Source organism: Aptenodytes patagonicus, chromosome 22, assembly GCF_965638725.1.
Source record: "Aptenodytes patagonicus chromosome 22, bAptPat1.pri.cur, whole genome shotgun sequence".
NCBI classification, from domain to species: domain Eukaryota; kingdom Metazoa; phylum Chordata; class Aves; order Sphenisciformes; family Spheniscidae; genus Aptenodytes; species Aptenodytes patagonicus.
In genome coordinates this window covers 5,604,216-5,626,351 of record NC_134970.1, presented here as the reverse complement: position 1 = coordinate 5,626,351, position 22,136 = coordinate 5,604,216, and the positions used below count along the sequence as shown (strand labels likewise).

The window sequence follows — 22,136 nt, the reverse complement described above, 5'->3', positions numbered from 1 at the left end:
AGAGAGCTGCTTTGTACATTAATAGACCCTTTAATTAGCAGGCTCCACAATAAGACCTATCTTCTTGTTAAGGATTTATTAAAATTATGCATAAGCTCTACTACTGGAACATGCTAATTTATTTCTAAAGCTCTTGGATTATTCAGCAGAGGAGTTGAATATTCCTCACAAGGACAGACTTTGAAGACTGTTTCCTTAAAATAAATAAATTTTTAAAAATCCTAGCCTTTCTTTTGCTCATTGTCTTTGAGATAAACATTCACAAAGCCAGCTGCAATTTTAGCTAGAATATTGATGGGTTGCTTGCTTGTCAAATTAAAAATGAGCTGGAGTGGACTGTTCTGGAATACATTTCCATTTTAGAACTTTCCACTTTCAAGAGCAACCTTATTCAGTGCCCAAATGGGCACCTTTCCTCTGCACGAACACCTCATTATGTGTGTTGAAATAGGCATCGTCTCTGCTTTTTCAATTTTGTATTTTTTTTTTTAGTGGTGTTTTCCCTTTTTTAAACTTCCACAAAATATGGTTACAGTTCCTGGCTAATTTTGCTGAAACATGACACTAGCCAAATATTTTTGTGAAAGAATTATTAGTCACATAAGAAAGAATGTAATGGAATATTCTTAGAAAGTGTTATAACTATGCTTGACATGTAAAATATTTATCCAGACATGTAAACAAAGAGGTGTCTTGCCAATGTACCATCATAAACCTTAGTCATTTTGAAATCTTGAGCAAGATGTTTTTCAGTTCGTGAAAATAAGGTACCGAGTTCTCTGCTGACATAAATTGACAGAGTGCTAATGGTTGGCTTCACCTAGCTGAAATTTTAGCCCCTGCTCTTGCTTCCCTAAAAATAAATCAAGATGTGTTTTCCTGAAGAGCTGCAATTGTGCTGAATAAAACTCTTCTGTTTATTTTGGTTTTGGATTACTTTAGTATTACTTGCAGAGTTTACTAATGCGGCTGCACTCTAAAAGGTAGGCCTTATGTTTGTTTTGCTTTTTGCTATTGTCTGTATCTTAATGTGAGTTAAACAACTTGCTTGATTCCGTTGTTTCTACAGACAATGCTGATAGTCTTCACTTTGCTTGTGCCTCTGCTCATAAGGAGTATCTCAGCCCTTCGGCTGGACAGTACAGCTGTAGCTTCGGTGGCTTTATCTGAACTGGGTTCCAGCTCCTTGCCCTGCTGACTGTTGTGGTGAGATATGGCAATGCCTCGTGGGGATGCCAGATAATTACCCTGGCAGGGATCCCATGCCAGCCCGTCTCGTACCAAAGTTAGGTAAAGGTCTCCTGGGCTGGCTTATGACACTTGAGTTTTGCCAAGCCTGGTTCTGCTCTTCCACACTGGACACAAACTACTGCTGGACCTTTAATCAGTGACAGCAGCACCTGTCCCAGAGCACCAGGGCCCTGGGCTGCAGGTAGAGGGGCTGGCTTGCTATGCTGTGCCCTCTTCCCATTCCCGTCCCCCTTGTACAGCCCTCCTTCAGGCCCTGAAACAGAGGCAGAGGAGTATAGGTAGATCAGGGCTTATTCAGGTACATCAGTAAGCACTGAGCTCCTCTTGACTGTAGTGCGGATGAACCACTTTTTCAAGACTAGAATATTTACTTTCAAATTTAATTGCATTTCATTAAACAGTATGCAGCTTCCCTGGTTTGGGGGTTTTTTTATGCTGTATGCTCTGTTATTCTGAAAACTCTTTGGTGAATAGCTACTGTAAGTGCATTCAGCTTTCAAAAATCTGCCATCTATTGTTAGTTTTTCAAGCTGCTGCCATGTAATTGGTTAAAAATGAATGGCAGTTGGAGTTGCAGCAGATGAGCTGGGAATGAGTGAGCAGTTACTTGTTGGGATCCCTTCCAGAGAAGGAAGGTGGAGTTTTGAGCTGCTCGCAGCCTTTCTAAAGTAAGAGTCAAAGCAAGTAGGTGCTTTTTGCTATGGGTGAAATGTCAGCTAACTTTTTGTAGGAAACTAAAAGCTCAGTAGGTGAGGAGAGGAATTTTTAGTCTGAATATTCTCTCTACTGATATGCTGCTGTAAAATAATCCACTCGTATTACAACTGTTGTGTATTTCCAAATACACCGATTCTTCCAATCCTCATCTCAAGAGGATCCACCCTGGCTAGTTGCTACACCAAAAGCAAAGAGGGTAGTTTATCATTTAAGGTGCTGCAGCTTGGGTATTGGTGTTCGGACCCTGCATTGCAGGTCAAAATTGCAGGTGGTAGTGGCAACAGTTCCAAGTACTGGGCTTGAGATGCTGTCTGCAGCTCCTGGCTCTCCTAAGGCCACTGTGGTGAAGGAGATAGGAGGGGGTTACGGTGTGTTCAGCCCCTCAGTTGTGAGCTGAAGTGTTAATTTGTACCCTGCTGCCATCTCCTTGCTGATTTTTGGGGTGCATGCGCTTCTTTCTGCATGCTTTGAAAGTGCAACAAGCTGCCTTGCTCTCGAGCATCGTGTGCTCTGTGTGGAGTTTTCATAGTCCTGAATGATGGTAACCCACCTCACCTCGTGCGGGACAATGTGTCTTAGTGATAAGAGGCTGTTGCTCTTTCTTTACATCCCCCCAATCTCCTTAACAGGCTACAGGTGCTTTATTGCACCTGTATCTGGATAGACGAGACAACTGGGCATTAAAGAATTAAAAGCTTGCCCCCAAACCAAAAGTAGTAAGTGCTTGCGATACCATGTGTGTATGTACAGTACAAACATGAGTTAGTAAATTCGTGACAACTTGTTTTCATTATGTTGGATTGATTGGTTTGTTTTTAAGTAAGATATCTCTTAAGGCATCCTTCATTAATCAGGTGCTACGTAACGATCAGACTTTAAAACTTGTCAGTACACGCACATGCTTTATCACTGGCATGAGTGAGAACGAAAGTAGTTTCCTACGTCTTCAGGTTCTATTGCATTAAAAATGATATATTATTGATGATACGTGATATATTTAATTCTGTTGTTCTGTGAAATTGTGTTTGGAGCTGAGCAATCCAGATATACCTTAGGGGAAAGCATTAAGAATAACAGAACAGATTGATTTAATATTTGAACTGACAGAGGGTAACATTTCCAGGTGACGTAAACGTGTAATGCCTCTGCAATGCTGTGCATAGGCACCCAAGCTCTGAGGGAAGAAGGTACTTAGTGGGGCTCATTAGCAATGCATCCTGGGGGGAATTAACATATCAAAATAACTAATTTTATCCTCAGTTACTGTGAATTTGTTTGGGCCCAAGTCCAAGGTCTTCTGGACTCAGGAGTCTGTGTGCACATGGTTGTGTACATATTCAGAAATTCTGGTAGTTAATTCCTTTCTGCCTGCGTAAGGGACGTGTGGCAGATGAGTGGCAGGAGTGTATTTAACTATAAGGCATCAAGGGTTTAATAAAACTGCGCCTTACCTACCACGCGATTCCTGCAAAAACAGGCTGAACCAGGCATCTGGAGAGAGAGGTTCTGGGGGGCTTTTGCTGAAAATAGGAGGCTTAAAATAAAGTTATTTGTTACCATACAGATTTTTCTATTCAAACTTCTCATGAATCAGCGGGGGGGGGGGGGGGGAGGGGGACTTTTAAACTGAAATATTTACATGAATCAGACATCTGGGCTTTGGGGGAGTGACCATTGCTGCACAAACAGTTTAAACTCTGAAGCTTTGCTGTGACTTAGTGCTTGCCTCTATTAAAGGAGGATTTCGGGATATTGGTGCTGGTAGCACTGAGAACATATGAGCCGCCAGTAAGTAAGGAGCTGTGTTGTTTGAGAGGGGGTGCTTGGGAGAGGGTTTGCTCCAGAGTTACAATAGGAAACGTGGGTGATTATTTCTGTTCAGAAGTTCTGATTGCTGCAGGTATATTGGACTTGGGGTTAGAACCTTCTCAGAAGAAATACTGTTGTCCTTATGCTTTTTTGTACAGCTTATAATCGAGACGCTTGACTTCTTGTAGTGTAGATGTAGGAATTGGTGTGAATTTGAAACCAAGTTAGATTTAACTGCCTAAGAGGAAAAATTGAGAAAGAAAATAGCATTTTAAAATCTAAAGAGTTAAGGTAGGTCTTGCTTTTATGTTTTGTCAAAATATGGGTTTTTTTCTGAAAGCTTTGTAAGTAGTTTTGCAGAAAATGGTGGAACAGAGAATACAGGGCAAAACTCTATTGTCTGCTGCTGTTGCTCCTGTTGAAGATTTTTACATAAGTATTTGTAGCTTAATCTAACACAGGTGAAGACAAAGTGTAACTCATAGGCGTCATCTGGCTTAAAACTTTATTTAGCTGGGTATTCTGTATTTTAGCAGGGGAACATTTGTTTTTCCTGTCTCCAGAGAAGATGATCCTGCTTATATTTGCAACAGCTCATCTTTCACCAGGGTTTTTCCCCTTACCCTGGTCAGATCTGCATACTCCATCCCTCTGCCTAGAAAGGAGGTATATATTCTATATGGGCATGGCCAGCTTTATTTAAATTGCTGACTGAATTTAATCAAATAGCACTCGCAAAGCTGCCATTACTACAGTGTTAAGCTCTTTATGAGGATCAAATATAAGAACTATAATTTTTCAGATGACTGTCGTAAACCCAATAGTGTGAATAGTGGAAATAGCCTTTATAGGTTGCTTGGTTGTGCTCTTTAACACTAGTACCTTGAGCCTCACAGGGAGGGAAATATAGCCCTAGCAAAGCATTAACCTGTTGCCTTATTCAGAAATTCTGTTCCCTTCTGAGACACCCAGTTGTAGGACATTATTGGATGCACTTCGTCTATTCCAGTTGATGAGGCTGCCACGGTATAACTTGCCTATTTTGGAAAAGTTACTTCAAGTTAATAGATCTCAACAAGTTTTCTGCATGTATTAGTCTTGGTGATGATAGGTCGGCAAAAGAAATGATGCTGTCAGTGTGGGGCACCGACGTGGGTCAGTGCCATCAGCAGCAATGCAAGCTTTCAGCGCATAAACCAGGCGCTGGCAGTTACGGAAGAACCTGTTGAACCATGGGTCTTAAATCAAGATGTGGATGTGCAGTGTTAAACCATCAAAACCATATTTCAGACTGTAGTTTTGAATTGCATTTGTAAAAAACAGTGGATTTTTGTTAAGACTCAAGTAAATGAGTAAGTCTGTAAACTTTGCTAACAGTGAAGCACTATGCACAGAATAGGAGAAAACAATCAAGCATTTCATCAGCCTTCTTGCTGTCTCTTGCCAGAAATTTGCAGGCTGTCCTGCATTGCATCAGTCCTGCTGGACATTATTTTCCATCTATATTTCGGAGCCGGATGGGAAATGATTCCTCTGTATATCAATGAAGTTATTTCATAACAGGGGAAAAGCCTTTTGTAATGTGCCTGTGCCAGTTCAACCTATAAATCAGCCTTTTATTGTCCGGTTATGTTTTGTGTCTATAGCAGAAAATGAAGCAAGGATCATTAGTAGGTGTGAGAAAAGCATGTTAAAGGCTCCAGGTAGATTTTCTATCTGATGCAGTTTGGGTGACTGCGCTGTTACGTTGTTCTCCTGTGGTACCGGCCTATCTACAGGTGCCAGTGAGTGGCCAACCTTACATCTGCCAAGTCTCACGTTGTCTTGAGCATCCCCTGTTTGATTCAGCTGCCCAGGGCAGTACCTGGGGCTCAGACCCTTGTGCTAGAAGGTACGCTTGCCCAGGGCAGGCTGGTGACACCAGCTTCCCTGCTTATATGAGACTTCACGCATGGCCCTTCCCCTTCAGGAAGAGGATAAAAAACTGATCTCCTAGACTAGTCTTATGCTTAAAAGAGAAGTAGTAATGAGGAACTGGATTTGTACCTGACAACTGGAAAAATGCTTTAAAAAAAAAAAAAACGAAGACCAAAAAAACCACCTGCTGTGAGAATGAGAGACCCTCTGAACCTTAAAATGTTTAAAGGCTGTAGTATTTGGCCGAAAGCAGGGAGAAGGGTTTAAAAGCAGGGTGGGTCATTGCTTTAGAAGTGCCTTTCTCCTAATGTAAACTGTGCAATACTGACAATGTGGGACCATCACTCACTTTCATTTTTTAGTAGATAAAGAATCGATAGGCTTGTGTTTACTCCAAGCAACCTGTAAAAGGAACGGCAGCTTCTTGCGTTTTAAACTCTGGATGAATTTTATACAATTTACACTGAAGATGTGTTTTAATAGGCAGGTTTTACACTTATTTTGTCTATTCCAATTTCCTAATGGTGCTGTTTCTCTCTTACTGGGAATGCAGAAGGGAACAAAGCAGAGCATAAGATGGGAAGCTCTGTCGAGACTAGAGCAGGCACAGCCTGGTAGGTTTTTTTTCCTGTGCCCTTCTGTGCTGTTTCCTTTCCATACTTTATCCATTTTATTTGTGAAAATCTTCAGGGGCTCCCAAGTTACAGGTATGGGAATGAACAGAAGCTGTGGCCAAAATTCCTAGGGTTTAACTCCAGTCTCATTCATGCAAATTCAAACCTGATTTCAGTGGATTTCCTTCACGTTTACAGAATGAGACCCCAAGTCTGTTATCAATCTTTAATAAAGCAGAAAGTTTTACTTCTTGCCTTCCTTTCTAACGGTTGGATTACTCTCATTCTGCACAGCCCTCTGGAATGCTTCCCTGCGACTGGGGAATTTTTATTGCCACTGAACTGAGCTGACAAGCAGTATGGTTATTTTTTTCTTCCTCCCTCTCGCCGGGGAAGTATCCATCTGATGATCAAAAGCAAATAGTATTTATGAAAATTAGAAAGTTGGATCGCTGCCTACTTGCCAATATGATATTTTTTGATACCAAGTTTGATAGCTTTTTTCTTTTTACTTAGCCCAATTCCAAAAATGTGTGAGGGGCACAAGAGCAGACCAATTGAGAGAAGATGAATGTGAGTGGCGAGTCCTACATGAGAGGGGCCAGGTTCACTAACTCAGCGTGGCACAGGGCTGATACCTGTACAGCTAGACTGTATCTCGCCTCCAGCTGACAAATCCGCACATTGTGTACAGCACAGCGAAGCCTTGGCCAGCGGATCTCTCCTGGCTTGGGTATCTCTGTGCTGCACTCCCCGTTGTGGTTTAGACGTACCCTATACTGATTCGCTAATCCTTCTGTCCAGGAAATGCTTCTCGTTATTTATCTTAAGCCCATGAGATTTCCCTTTTTCTCTCCGGAGGAGGGATTCAATCATTGCTAATTTGTTTTTCTGCTTTTATGTTTAGAGAAGCTTTTGGCATGTTCCAAGGATATGTTTTAAGACATTAAAGACTTTTTTGAAAGGCGTGCAATTACATTAGAAATACGTCTTGTTCTAAAGTAGTAGACTGTAGAATTAGGTCAGGCACACCCTGCATATGCGTGTTTCCTGCTTGCTCATATTTCTGAGAATAATTGTACATGGAATGTTTTTGTAGATCTAAAGGAGTGTTGTCACCTTAAAAATGAGTTGTTTGGAGTTTTATTTAAGTCATCGTGGTTACGCTGTGGTTTAGGAAGAGTGGAAGGTTGCTAACCATCTGATTCACTCGCTCAGTGTGCTGGTCGTTCTTCGCCATTCGCAAACCAAATGGTGAAGTAAGGTTACTCACTTCTACTATTTTTACTCTCTTACGACTTCCTTCTTGTCATGCCAGATGACAGTGAAGCAGTGCATAAGCTGTCAGATGTTACAGTAAAGGGCTTTACTCTCCAATGGATTTTGGCAGCTCAGCTTTTCATGATTTTTCTTTGAGGTTTCTGTGAAGTTCTGCAAACTTGATACCTAAAATACCTTATAATGGTTCTTTTAAAAAAAAAAAAAAAAATCCCAAAGGTAAGGATAACAAACAAGTAATACAATAAAAAGTTAGAAACCAGCAAGTCTATACTGATGCTTTTGTTACCTTTTGCTTAATAAAATGTCCTGCATCTAACTGGGTTTGCTCTGCTGGACGTGTTACTGTATTTGAGTTTCTTTTCTTTGCACACATCACCTATGTAAAGTTTATGTTGGTCTGTACAAGTTAAGCCATTCAGCTCCTTCCAGTAGCTGGGTGAGAACTGTATACCTTGGGAAGTGGGTTTGGATGTGCCTCAGATTTGTTAGGGTGGGGAAGGATAACACGCTGAGGATAGTCCCAGCCTTTTTACATTCCAGTACACTTCCTTCTTTCTTAAGAATTATGTAGAACAAGGATCAGCCTCTTTATCTCTGCAAAAGGTTTGTAGCATGAATTGTTTGTGCCAAAGATGCATTGCTAAATAAAACTCTGTTTCCAGTTTGTGTTTAAAAAAAAAAATTTAAATATCACTTCCATATTTTTCTCTCAACAAAAGTGTTGGCTCTAAACAAGTTCAAATAAATTGTGATGAGTTCACCGTGACCATCAGCACATGGTTTGGAGAACAGAGATGTTTGTTCAGTTGCACAACTCATTCTTAACATTGTCATGTTTTGGAGGGAGGAGGGACCTACGTGCTCCAAGCTGGGCAAAACCAACGGCCGGAGTCAGATGTGAATTTTGATTTTTGACTGTGATGCTGATTTCCTTTCCAAAAAAAAAAAAAATCACAGCCTATTTAGGAGCTCTTTCTCTCTGATCTTTAGTGCTGAATGTGACACCGGGCTTTTGATATTCATGAGTTCCCAGCTCCCAAAATCCAGCCGTCCACAAGCCATGAGTCTTCAACTCCTCTGCAGACTGGTCCCTGCCTGGTCCTTCAGGATCTGAGCATACAAACAAGTTACTGAGAAGTGAGCTAAGAAGTCAGGGTGCTCGTTTACTGCCCATGATCAATTCTGTGGTACCAGCCAATTTGTGCTTACCAGAGGGTAGAAATGTGCGTGGAAACAGACCTCAAAAGAAGACGGTAACCTGCTACTACTTGTCCTGCTAACCGCAGGGTAATTGCCGGTGCACGGCCAGGGAGCTTGAGTAGTGAACGTGCTAAAAGTCAGCACAACACCTAGTTAGTTAGTGGGCCTGCTACTCTGGCTGGTCCTGAAGATTATGTCTCTTTTTCTGTATCCCTGTTTTCTCTCATAAAAGACTTCCCTGCAGTGCTTCCCAGGGCTGTTAGGAGGAATGAGCAGTTAATATTTGTAAGAAGCTTTGAAGATGAATAGTGCTAATTATTATTTATAGGTATTCATCCTCACCACGGGTAGTTCACCTTGATCCTGGGCATGAAAGGAAACCAGGACATTTGTAAGCTGGTCAGGCATGAGTATGGCCTTCTGAAGTCTTTATGTACTAGTTTCCCTACTGGGTTGTATGCGTGATTGCAATGTATTTGTCATATTAAATGACTAGTTTGGATATTTATTGTACCAGCCAAATGTGGTAAAGGAATCCTTACTCATTTGCCTCAATTCTGCTGACACACAACGTGTAGGATTTGGGCAGGCAAAGAGGGGACAGAAAATAGGAAATTAGCCTGGCCCAAGTTGGATTATCAGCAGGGCTGAATGTTTGGCTTCCCGTAGATTTAATGAGGAAAGTCAGATCTGATGCTTCTAAGAGCCACCACAATTGTGAAGAGCATCTGTTTCTGAATCTTCCCATTGCTGCAGTTTTTAGCACCTTTTACCGGTGCTAAACTTAGTGTAACAGAAAAGAACGAGGAGAAAGGTGTCAAACAGCTGGGGCTTTTTTCCCTAAAAATCCTGTTTAGCAGATTAAGCAGAAAAAGGAGGGGAAATGATATGGGCAAATTCATGTATTGTAATTCCTGCACATCTGATGATCATTCTATAAATAATTTCGGAGATATCATAGTAGAGGACTGCTGAATGGCATGCAGTGTCTCTTGAACTGTGCGTGCATTTAGTTCAGAGCTTAAGGTGATGAACAAAGATTGCAGCATTCATCAAACCCGATTTGACTGTTGTGAAAATTCAGTCTGTAGGCATTTCGTGCTATTTGACATCACTTAAACAGGGCTTATAAGGCAGGCCTCTTGTGAAGTTATGGAATGTAAGCGTCCCTTGATAAAGCTGCTGTTTGCCTGGATGTAAACTGCTTATTGATCTGACTCCCTGCCTAAATTCTCTTCTCTGCTAAGTGATGTATTAAATAACCAAGAGGGTGTTCAGACAGCGCAAGGGGAGCTTATTGGCAGAACTGCAGCAACGGAGCACTCTTGAAAGAAAGAGGCCTGAGGAGTAAATTTTATGCTTATCAAGTTTTCTTAATGGAGTTCTTGTCAGCTCACAGAGCAAATTCTGTTCCCAAGTGAGTGCATTAGCATCTCAGTTTTATCAGGGAGCTTGTTTCAATATAGAAAAGTTGGGGGGGGGGGGGGGGGGGGAGAGTTCCTGAGACACAACCCAGTGTGGTGTTTGTGTTCCTCCCAATATCTAGCTAGTCTCAAGAACGACTCCTCTTAAGGGCTTTCCCAAGATGATTACGTATCCACTCCACAAGGATTTTTTTTCCCCATCTGAAAACACTTTCACCTGAGTAAATCAAACTGCAGTTTTAAAAAATATGTTTTGGCTTTCTGTGCAGTTACCAAATTTTAAAGCATTTTGGTCAAAAAGTATATCATAATTATAATGTTTGGAATTCAGTGAATGTGTTTGAAACCACAGTATTAGTTGTATAAATAGTTTAACATTTGTAGCCTGGAAAACTCCATTTTCTCACAATAATTACAAAAGACTGTATGAAATAGGGGAATGGTTGAATTTTTGTTGCTACATTTGAAATTAAATCAATTCCAGAACTGACAAAGACTTTTTGTTTGTTTGTTTTTGCAGGGTGTTGTACAGTATGTGGATTTGCATATTTGGGTTTACTTTAAACAGTATTTTCTGCATATTCTGTATGTTTACTCACTCATATAGATCATTCCTGAGATAGTAGGTTTGTCCTGCAGTTGTATGAGTGGGGCGGTTTGCGCAATGCACGTGCAGTTGGTATGCTGGTATGTTCTGCTTGGATACTGGGGACTCCACACACCCATGTCCCACTGCCCATGGCCCAAGAGCAGACTGCTGGCCTTTCTTACTACCTCTTTGCTGGTCTGACACGTGAGAGAAGAGGGCAAAAGATTGCACGGGTTTATTCAGGACGAGTTTGTGTTGCCCTTTGCTCAGGCAAAAGGGGGTGGATTTGTTCACACGTGACCGAACGCAAGGCAGCATTCATGGGGTTTCTGATGGGACTGATGAGGAGGTCTCTCCGGGGTCCAGGCAACCAGTGCAGTGGGTCCAAGGGAAGCAGCCTGGAAAGCGTCAGGAGAGGGAGCTTTCTGGGGTTGTGATAACGGCCCCAGCCAGCGTTGGGTGGTTGGTGAGAGGAGAGGTGCGTAGTGATGCACGGCACAGTTTGCTGGAACTAGGATGACCCTCATAGGCTCCTCACGTTGCTGTTCCTACCAGCCAGCCAGAGCCTTTAAAAAAAGAAAGAATACAGTAGCTTTTCACATGGTTTTGCTGTTGCCAAAAATCTTCCTTCTGATGAATATCACATGATGCGTAAGCAACAGATTTTCTAAAAATATACAGATATAATAATTCTGGCAACTTAGTATTGGTTTTACGGAACAAGAGGAAGGAATTGTTATTCCTTTTTAAAATTTCTAATTAAGAATGAAATGTTTGCGCTGACTGCCAGTAATGATGGGCTTGAAACCCACCACTGAACTGCTCATTAAGGCCTTCATCCTCAGCAGGTCCTGGCCAGAAAGCTGGCCAACTCTTATTTGGCCTTTTTGTTGTTTTATTAGTGCTGTATTTTATCTGGTTTGTATCTAGCCACGTCCGTGTTCTGCCACGCTTTATAGATGGCACCCACGGGTCCTGGAGTCTTAATTCAGCCAAGAAAAAGACACAGGACAATTGTTCTGCAGGGGGGAAATAGGGAAAATTCATTAATGAGGAAATTGCTGGTTTATGTTTGAGAGAGTGAAAAGAAAACACTTCAAGCCAAGAAAGGAGAGCTGTTTCTTGTCCAAGGCAATAGCAGGACAAAATAAATGCCAAAGAGAGAATGAGGGAAAGAGACGGCAGAAGAGATCTGTTAGGAGATAAAAAGGAGTGAAGTGTGTCTTAAAGATAAGAACAGGGAAGAAGAATTTCACTTAAGAGTAAAGTGGCCAAACAGAAAAAATGGAAGCTGTCTCTCTGCATATGCTGAAAGAACATTTAAGATTTGAACAGCATTGGTTAAAGCCTCATGTGTGTCGGGCTGAGCCAGGATACAATAGATGTAAGGCTGCTGCAGTCCTGGCTGTTCTATGTGATATGAGTATTTGTTGTAGGACTATATTGGGTTAAATACTAGGGTGAGCACTATATGACGGGAGGGTGATAAATCAAGAAGAAGGAAGACCAAAAAAAAGCAGTGACTGGGAGCAGGGAACCTCCTAGTCAAACCTCAGAGCGGTTAAGAGGCGACGCCTGAACTGTTAACAGGGAAAATGCTGTATTCGGGCTATAGCCATGTTACAGAGCTCATTTTGCCAGTGCTGGGAATCAAGAGATATGTAAACATTTTTAAAGGGCTCGAGTGGTCTGGAGGTCAGGCAGTTGCCAGGAAGGTGTTTGCAGAAACACATATGTGATCTAAAGACATCAGTGGCTTTAGACTTACTTTTAAAAAAGAAAGGTTTATAGATTAAATAGACCCCTGGTTACTTTAAAACCTTTTTTTTGCCTCTTTCTAGGTAAGTGTAGGGGCATAACTAGCATCATAAGCCTCTCTGAAACACAGTTAAGTATCTGAAGAAATGCCTTTTGAGCCTGAGGGACTTTGCTTGCGATACCAGGTACAGGGATTTGAGCTTCATTGCTTGGGAGTTTCTTCCAAAACTAACAACGTGGTACTTTCTCTCCTAGCTCTTCTCTTAGGAAACGCAACCAGCTCCTCACATCACGGAGGCCCAGCATGAATGTTAACTGTGCTGGTGGGACAGACTGGTCAAGAAATCTGGAGTCCAGTTGCTCTGTGGAAAACCTAACTGTAACAGTCCATGAGTCAGAAGAAAGTAACGTGGCGCTCGGAGGTCACAGCCCTGCTGCGGTTCCCAGGACTGAGGGTAAGGATAACGTCTTCACCTTATAGTAATCTTTAAGGGAGATTTTTTTTTTTTTTGAGGGGTATTACGTTTTGGAAAAATTCCAGTATCCCAAGGCAGTTTGCACTGGGGAGTATGTACCCTGCCTTTGCCAGGCTGGTCTGAAGGACAACGGTCCACAGCAGAGTTTAGGGTCATGCTGTCTTGGCAAGATCATCACATGGGCATGCCCTGGCCGGCTGACTTGCAGCTCCTCCTGAGGTTGTCCCTGAACAGATTAACTGGAAGGAGCTGGACAGTCCTGATGAGCTGCGTGCCCACCATGGACCGGACATCAAGCACTGCTGGCTTAAACCACCTCTAGTGTGGCGTGTGCTTCTGCTCCAGCTTTCCTGTGAGAGTAGTTGTCAGTGCTAGGAATCTGTGTCTGTATGTCTGGCTTTGTTTAATTCCTGTGCTCCTGCTCTGTACACGCTGAATCCATCTTGCTTTCACAAGGAGTATTAAGCATCATGGTTCATCGGGAAATTATTTATCCAAAATCCAACTGCTGGCTGAATTTGAAAATGCAGTCTAGTTTTATGTCATATAACATTACCCTGACAGTTATGTATATTGACATCCTTTGTTACGGTATGACTCAGTTTTCTAATTACAGTAGGAAGTGTTACTATGAAGTGATGTTTTTCAGTAAATTATATCTTACCCTTGCAATATTCGTTTGTCTCTCTCAGGTTTAGATTCTGAATGCCGACACACTGCTTGTCCAGTAAGTCCCCAGATCAGTAGCATGTTGTCTGCTCCTGAAGACACGCACAACTGTCATTTCCAAGATGGAACTAAGAGACAGTCAGAATATTTTAATACCCAGGAACGCCATGGATGCTGCGCTTTGTCTTCAAGCAGCAATTCACAAACAGTGGCTCCAGAGAAAGTGACGCTTGTGGTAGATGGCACTCGCTTTGCAGTGAATCCACAGATTTTCACTGCTCACCCGGATACTATGCTGGGAAGGTGGGTGATTTCCACTATTTTCAAGATACCTCAAGGGAGTCAAATGTTTGCTAAAATGGAACAAACCCCTAATGTTTGTTTTGCGATCTCATCTGTATGCACAAGCGAAGCAAGGTTGACCTCATTCAGAACTTGGCTGTGAGTGAGGCTTTGAAGGCACTACCAGGTGTAGAGAGAGTTGGTAGTTCTCCCTTCAGTCCACTTCCTTCAAACAATGTGTGCTTTTAGCTAGACATGGTCTCCTTTTGCCTTCTCTCCAAGTGTTTGCCTTGTTGGTAAGTAGTACATCTGTTCACAGCTGATAACCTCCTTTCCAGAATGGGGAAAATGATAATGCTCCATCGCCGTGCTGCTGTTACCTTTTGATACTCTCCCAAAAGAGAAGTTACTCAGCTCCCTGTAACATGGCTTAAAGGCTGGAGCCTATTGATGCAACAAGAAGGACTCATTTTCTGTATTGCCAGCACTTTCACCCATCTCTGACCAAAGGGAGACAGGTTCTGTTGGGTTACTGACCCTTGCATGGGTCATTGTGTAAAACAAGGGATCAAAAGGCACGCGGTGGTTATCTTGCATAGCCTCAGTGAAAGGGCTTTATTGCCAGGGTATTTTCTGGCCCAGGGTTGAATGATCTGTTCCTCTGAGCTGTGGCTTGTTCCGTACAATACAGTAGCTGTAGCAACAGAGTCCAGCTCTATAGGAGGACTTAGCTGAGACAGCTCTTGTGCTTATTTACTATGTAAAAGATTGGAGTATAGGTTTCAAGTTACTGTATATATGTGTCACTGCTGGTTTTGTTTAACCTCAGTGCACCTATTGGTCTCTAGAATGAATGCATTTAAATATACTTGTGCACTTACGTAGATTTTTATCTGTTCAGAATGTTTGGACCAGGAAGAGAATATAATTTCACCAGGCCAAATGAAAAGGGAGAATATGAAATCGCAGAAGGAATTAGCTCAGCTGTGTTCCGGACTGTGCTGGTAAGGAGATTTTTGCAGATTAAAAAAAAAAAAAACCAATCTGTTTGTCACATGTGCAAAACTGAGCCATCTCCCAGGCAGCTGCACACCCTCTGGGACATATTCTTTTATTACTGTTTTGCATTGTGATTTTTAAAAAAAAATTATAGTAGACTTTGGTATGCATCAACATTTCAAATATTTGTTCATGTTGCCTTTTACCTTTCTTGTGTCGTGCTGTTGTAGTTCCTGAGCTGTGTCCTGACCTAGTGGTTGCATATAAATGCATATTGCATGTGAGATGTTATGAAACCAACCCTATGCCATGGGAAAAGTTTTAACTGGAGCTCACCGTTTATCAGACCCAAGAGGATCTGCAGAGAGACGTAGATTCTTGGACAAGCAGGGCTGCTTTTACTGTTCACAGAGCTATATATAGCCTCTGTGACTCTCAAATGTTGGTTAACAAAACAAAGAACTGATTAAAAATTATCAGAGTCCAAGATATTCTTAATTTTTCTCTCCAAAAACTGTCCTTTTATTTGCAGGATTATTACAAAACCGGAATCATTAACTGCCCTGATGGGATTTCCATCCCAGACCTTCGAGACACATGTGATTACCTCTGCATAAACTTTGATTTCAACACAATCAAATGTCAAGATTTAAGTAAGTATGGAGAGAAATCAGGTATTTAGGAGATCATCTGCGTGGTGTTGAGCACTCTGATCCTGACTCAGTGCAGTTCTTAATTGTGTGGTTTAGTTTAAGTATGAAGGTATGGACTCCACTAGGACTCATGTATGTGTTGCATTTAAACAGCTTCCTTTTTTGCTGCATCAGTCCAAAGTGAAGTGATTGAATCCTGCAGAACACAGACACCTTGCTCAAAAAAGCAAACTGAAATCGTAAAAATTCTAGTCTCCTCTTGTAACAGAGGCTGAGAAGAAGAGCTTGCTGTTACAGCCAAACAAAATGAAGGCTAAAAGCAGGGTTATAACTCCTATCTAAAATGTACCAGAGAATCGTGAATAATTTAAGCTAAAGGATGATGGGCAGAGCAGGAACCAAAGATACCGAGGTTGGAAAGTAGCAGAGAGTTCCTAGTCATGAAGGGATCTGATCGAGAGCAGCTTTTTGGTAGGTATGCTGGCAAAAAAGAACTTCTAACATAGGCAAATCTGTGAAAGGCACTATACTAAAATGGGGTGTCTGGTATCATAGCACAGGCTGTGGGTGGAATTTCCTACCCTGTCCTCTGATGAGTGATCACAGAGAAGGCAGAAAATGTGCTTTCAAGGACAGAGGTTGTTGCTGGAAATTCAAGTTAAGTATCATAATGAATTAATTATTCAGTCTATCACTGTTTCACTGTATTTATTGGATCTTGGGGTTTTTTTAATGGTAATGTAATGGTTCTACAGTATAATTTGCATCTCATTTGAAATGCAGTCTCATACATCTTATTTTGCCAATTCTGGAGCTGGAGGCTGTTGATGCATCTGAGCATATGTTAAGGAGTTTTTCTAAAGAAGAACGCGGGCTGTGCTCTTGCATGTATCTGGAAAGTGTAGAGCTGGGACATATTTTCATACTGGGTAAAAAAGCTCATCATATGTTTTATGTCTCATTAGGTGCTCTGTTACATGAGCTCTCCAATGATGGTGCTCACAAGCAGTTTGATAGCTACCTGGAGGAGCTAATTCTGCCTATAATGGTGGATAGCGCAAGGAAAGGGGAACGTGAATGCCATATTGTCGTGCTGACAGATGAAGACACCGTGGACTGGGATGAAGATCATCCACCTCCAATGGGAGAGGAGTACTCGCAAAGTAAGGGCTCTACACTGGGGCTCCTGGCTCTGTGTTCAGCGCACACCCAGACATCTGGCCATGAGGAGAGGACCCGTTGCCCAAACAGCAGTCTTCCTCCAGGAAGATACGCTGGCACATGGAGTCCTGTTTTGTACGTTCCTTCTGAACCGGCTGCTGCTAGAGGCAGGATACCTGCCTAGTTAGAGCTTTGGTCTGACCGCCTGCATTGGTAATGACAGCACTCACTGCATCCTTTTCCTTTTGTTTGCCACCTTCCCCTCGGCCTTTTCCTGGCTCCCTAGTGAGTGAATACTCGTTGCTTTACACACCCATCACCACCCATTCTATCCAGACTGTAGTGTCTATCCCTACCCTCCCACCAAGGAAGTGTAGCTAATCCCAGTGATGGGAACAGACACCTGAAGTAGTTCTTGGAGACCAGACCTGGTTTTTGGCACCCCCACGGCCGAGCATGTCAAAAACGGGGAGAAGGTCCCTCCTGGTAAATTCTAATCACCCTTTTTATTTCTCAAGTCCTTTACAGTTCCAAGCTGTACAGATTCTTCAAGTACATCGAGAACCGTGATGTTGCAAAAGCTGTATTAAAGGAACGGGGCCTGAAAAATATTCGCATTGGCATTGAAGGTAAAGTATTTCTTCAACAAAGGAAATTCTAAAACAGGTGACTCCATAGTCAGTAAAGCCTGGTTTCCACTGGACTCTAGGCATGTTTTGCTCTGTGTTTTACTCGGCATTTATTTTCATGAAACTAGTAGAAGCTGGGCGTCTTCCTTCACCTCTATCACGTTACACTGAAATTGGTCAGGAGGCTTAAAAGTTAAGGGAAAAATGAGAGATACGTAGCATGTACCAGTAAGCGTTGTCTCTTTAGGACCAAGCAAGCGGGAAAGGGGAGTCACGCATCTGCCTGCTGATCCAAGCATTCCCTTAGGGAGCTTAGAGAACATGCTCTGTCCTGGGAGACTGTCTTATTTTTATAGTAGCTATGTTTGCTCACAGAATGGCTAACGCTGTGCAGCCATGGATCGTATGACTACACACAATGCTGCACTGTCTTTTCAGGGGAAAAGAAAGCAGTCTTTTGCAAGCCAAGAATGTAGAATGTGAGCATTTGTCTACTAAGTGCCCCCTGCCCCCATAATCACTCCTGCCTGGCTGTTCTTCTGGGATCCTGTTGTCCCTTTGTGCAAGTCAGAGGTGTGTAGTGCAACTGACTGTCTGTCTGTGTTTTCAGGATATCCCACCTGTAAAGAGAAGGTGAAGAGGAGGCCTGGTGGCCGGTCCGAAGTGATATACAACTATGTTCAACGGCCATTCATCCAGATGTCATGGGAAAAGGAAGAAGGCAAAAGCCGTCATGTTGATTTCCAGTGTGTTCGGAGCAAATCCCTAACAAACCTAGTCACTGTGGGTGATGACGTTTCAGAGGACCATGAGGTGATAATGCATCACCCCCCACAAGTAGATGAACTCGACAGGCTAAACGCACCATTCTCCCAAATGGCTGTTAACGATCTACCAGATTAGTCGTGGCTCAGGGTGGATAGTCCTGCTTGATGTGGGAACGTCTCAGCATAGTTTCATCCCAGGTGATGGAACACAGACTCCTGCAAAGGTGCTTTATCCTCGTTCATGCTCTTACTACATTGTCGTATTTCAAGCATGTTAATAAAGAGCCACACTCCATAGTCTAATTGTGCAATCAAAAGCAACGTCTCCTCAAACAAAAAGAAATTATGCTGTTTGTTTCTATACTACAAAGGCTTCCAGATTGGTGGGTGCTGAATATTTTACCTAAACTTCTAAAAAGAGCAGAAGTATTTAGAAATGTCGTTTGACATGAGAGAGGAAATTCTGGGCCTGTCAAGACAAAGCTTTCCTTTACCATTAGGCACTTAGCTTTGCTTTTGTGATAATCAGTTACAAAGGAGCGAACATCAAGGCGGGACAGATGATACTCTTTCATCAACCAGCAGAAATGTAGCACAGTTGTGACAGCAAAATACTGAGTGTGGAGGAATGACAGCAAAAATACCGAGTGTGGAGGAATCTGTTTACACTGCCACCTGGCTTTGCATCCAGCATGTTGTACTGCTGTTCTAGGGAAGGTTGAACTAGTTTAATAGGAAGCATATGCCTGTTCACAGGAATTTCCCATTTCTCCATAAGATGGAATCGCTGTTTTTAGGGATGTTGTCTGTTAAGTTCAGTAAAACAAGTAGATCATGCTGAAGGAAAAAGCCAAAAATAAGAGACTGTTTTGTAGTTATATACTACAATATATATACTATATATAAATAGTATAAATATATAGTATAAATACATAACTATATATAAAATATCAACTGTAGTTGATACTTTACCAACAAAGTAAATCTGTTTAGTAGCCTAATAGATGTAAGAAGCTTTCTAGAGATGACTGTGCATGCTAAAGACTTTAATTTGTCTCCTCCATCCTCCTGCTAAGACAAAAAAAGCCAGTGGAGGAGCTCCCAGTACAGACAGTTTAATACCTGAGTAAAATCCTTGGTCTCATCAACCTTAGGCAGTCAAAATTTCTGTAGACTCTCCAAGGAGCACTCTACTGTTGCAGCTTTAAAAGGCCAGCTATTTTCTTCCCAGTTTGGAACTGACTGAACCATTTTGCTGTCAGGCCGGTAAGAAATACCAATAGTAAACCAGCCTTCAGTAGAGAAAAATACACGTACCTGGGAACAACTCTCCTTTGCTGCTCTGAATACATTATCCTAGTCTGTGGTTAAGGCTCTGTTCATTTTGGATTCAGGGCCAACAAAGCTGTGACTGTAAGTAGAGACACACTCCAAGCTGGTTTAGCTCGGTTAGTTATATTAGAGCCTAGCTGGTCCTGTTCCTGCAGTATGGAGTTCCCAGTAGGCTTGCTTAACCCCCCGATTAGCGCGCCGCTAGTTCAGTGGTGCCACAACGGAGCTGCGCGTCCACCAGAAGGGGCCTGCCTTACAAAGCCATCATTTCTGATGGCTGTGTAGAGGTTTTAGGTACCCAGAGCAGAGTACTGAAACATGGTGCTGGTGCAAAGAAGAGCTGGAACCCATCCAAAAACAGAGAGAGGGAGAGAGCTCCCTTGCAAAGTTGTTAAGTTCAGGTCAGTTCTGCTCTTGCAATTGACTGCTGTTGAACCCTGTACCACTGACGCGTTGAATTACCTGGTCATACTTCAAAATAGAAGTAGGTATCGGTCTGCCCCTAGAAGGTTTAATCCTTTGTTGTCAGGGTTGCATTGTCAAGCAAAGTTTTGTTATTCTCTGTCTGTCTGCAAAGCGTATGGTAGACTTAGCGTTGAAGATTGCTGTTACTGTTTGCTGCTAAGGATGTTTTTTTCAGTGTTAGTAACATGACAATATCAAGCACAAATTTTCCTAAAGGTTTATGAGTGTCGTTTTAGTTACGAGTAACAAAATCTCTGCCGAGGCAGATATACCTGCTGATACATTTAGTTCCCGTTTGTATGGATACAGGTTCCATTCTTTGCAGCGTTTCTGTTCTTACCTTCTTTCCTAAGTGCAGCAAATAGATTTCTTCTTTTTATAAGTGCCTATGGGAAGATTCCCAAAAGCGCTTCAGGACCTCCTGAGCGTCCCAGGGGTTCAGATGCCCGGGTCCGCCTGACTACTTTTGAAAAATCCTCCCTGCGCGTCATTGGATCAGTATAGAGAAGTGTCCTTCAGAACCTGCACAGAGAGGGCGTGCAATCACTTTCCATCATTGCTCTAGATGAATTTCTATTTTTGTAGTAGAGAAAGGAAGACATATGGACCATTCACCTTCCGGCTAAGGGCCAGACCAAACCCGTTACTTGCCTTGGTAACGAGCCGTTCCCAAAAGTCAAGCAAAGGCAGTGGTGAGACTGTCCCCCCAGCAATGATGGAGCTTCTCCCCAGGCCCTATGGATTTTTTTTTTTTGGGTGTGTATTTATTTTTACAGCAGTGTAAATTTTAAGTGAACGTGTATTGGTATTGACCAGCTGACTTGGAATTGGAGTTTACACGTGTTCTGCTCTAAGGACTTGTACGTGCATGTCGTTGAGCGCTACCCTGCAGGACTGTGTCAAGGCATCAGACGCCGAGCATCTGCCATCGACAGCAGCTTGCGGGATCTGACAGCTAAGTACCGTGTTCGGCCAAAACAGCCCCCCCCAGCGTCTGTCCCTGAGCCGAGTGTCAGCTAGGCCTCTTGAAGGATTCAGCCAGTTGATTAGAAGTAGTGGCCCCAGGCACTTGGCTGCAACAGGCCATTGCCTGAGGTTTAAAGACTGTCGATGCCTCGTAGGAACGTGTTGGTACCCTGTGTAATCAGTTTGGACCTTCAGCATGGGATGGAGGTATCCAGCTTCTGTGATTTCCAGGCAGTTTTTATCACTCCAGAAAACCACTGTACTTAATTGGCTCTTCCAAGTAATTAAAGATGAATTTTGGATTTTATTTTTTTTTTTAGCAGTGCAAGTTCCCTTGGAACACTAAAGTTGAAAAAGTGTGCATTTGCTTTTCCTCCTCTCTTGGTCACATACCGTTCATGTACAAGGTCAAGTTTTGTCTTATTCTGGATATACTGAAGTGTTACCTGTGGTGTGTATGAACTACAGATGTACGGTTTCTTTTCTGTATTAAAGTATAAATTATATGCGGCTTGTTTGGCTCTTTTAAAAACTGTTTTAAATGTGGAGTAGACGAATGGGCAGGGGATAGATTGCTAGAAGGTTTTGTTTCCCTACTTCATAAAGTAAGTGTGGCTTGGGACCCCAAAGTCCTAGTAGTCTCATGTCAGACAGAGCCCGGGTGATTTGGCAGGGACCTTGTGCAGCAGCTGCACAGAAGCGCTGCTACCACGGGTGCTGAGAGGACCTCCGAGTTTACCAGCTCGCTGCAGCGATGTTCTAAAAGCAGCACATAGCACAGGTATGAGATAACACTACGTAACCCGCAAAACATGCAGCATCTGTAACGGGCCCGAGTGCTATTTTGGGTTAGTATGCTGCGAAAGAGGCTCTCCGCTTCAGTCTTTGGAAGAAAACAGCTTCGGAGCAGGTCTGGCTTCTATTTCCATCTTCAGCGTTCGATGTATTTCAAGGGTTTTCTTGATGAAGCTTGAGAAAGGCGTTAAGAGTTCGAACAAGGTGGAATTCAGTAGAATTACTGAAGTGATAACAGGAACTTGTACTCACAAGTGGAGCTGTTGCGAATGTGAAGCAAAATAAGAACTGCAAGTTGATTTTGGCATGTTACAAACTGGTAGAAAAAAAAAAATGAAGGGTGGAAGCTTTGCTTCCAATGCCTATTATCCCTTTTAAAAAT

General features: G+C 42.5%; 1 protein-coding gene across 6 annotated transcripts in view; it reads left to right on the top strand.

The window, feature by feature from the left end:
• The window catches only part of KCTD20 (potassium channel tetramerization domain containing 20), a 30,976-nt gene extending 9,511 nt beyond the window's left edge, over positions 1–21,465 (top strand). For 3 of the 6 annotated variants that reach the window (XM_076357730.1, XM_076357729.1, XM_076357731.1), the window contains 7 exons: positions 12,816–13,015; positions 13,729–14,008; positions 14,889–14,991; positions 15,519–15,639; positions 16,605–16,802; positions 17,319–17,429; positions 18,040–21,465. In XM_076357730.1, the coding sequence (XP_076213845.1) occupies positions 12,865–13,015; positions 13,729–14,008; positions 14,889–14,991; positions 15,519–15,639; positions 16,605–16,802; positions 17,319–17,429; positions 18,040–18,332 (1,257 nt within the window). In that variant the 5' untranslated portion in view covers positions 12,816–12,864 and the 3' untranslated portion in view covers positions 18,333–21,465. Of the gene's footprint in view, positions 1–785; positions 984–3,651; positions 3,757–8,624; positions 8,843–12,815; positions 13,016–13,728; positions 14,009–14,888; positions 14,992–15,518; positions 15,640–16,604; positions 16,803–17,318; positions 17,430–18,039 lie in introns of those variants that run through there. The other 3 variants (XM_076357727.1, XM_076357728.1, XM_076357726.1) reach the window with 3 other exon arrangements.
• Positions 21,466–22,136: the final 671 nt, after the last annotated feature.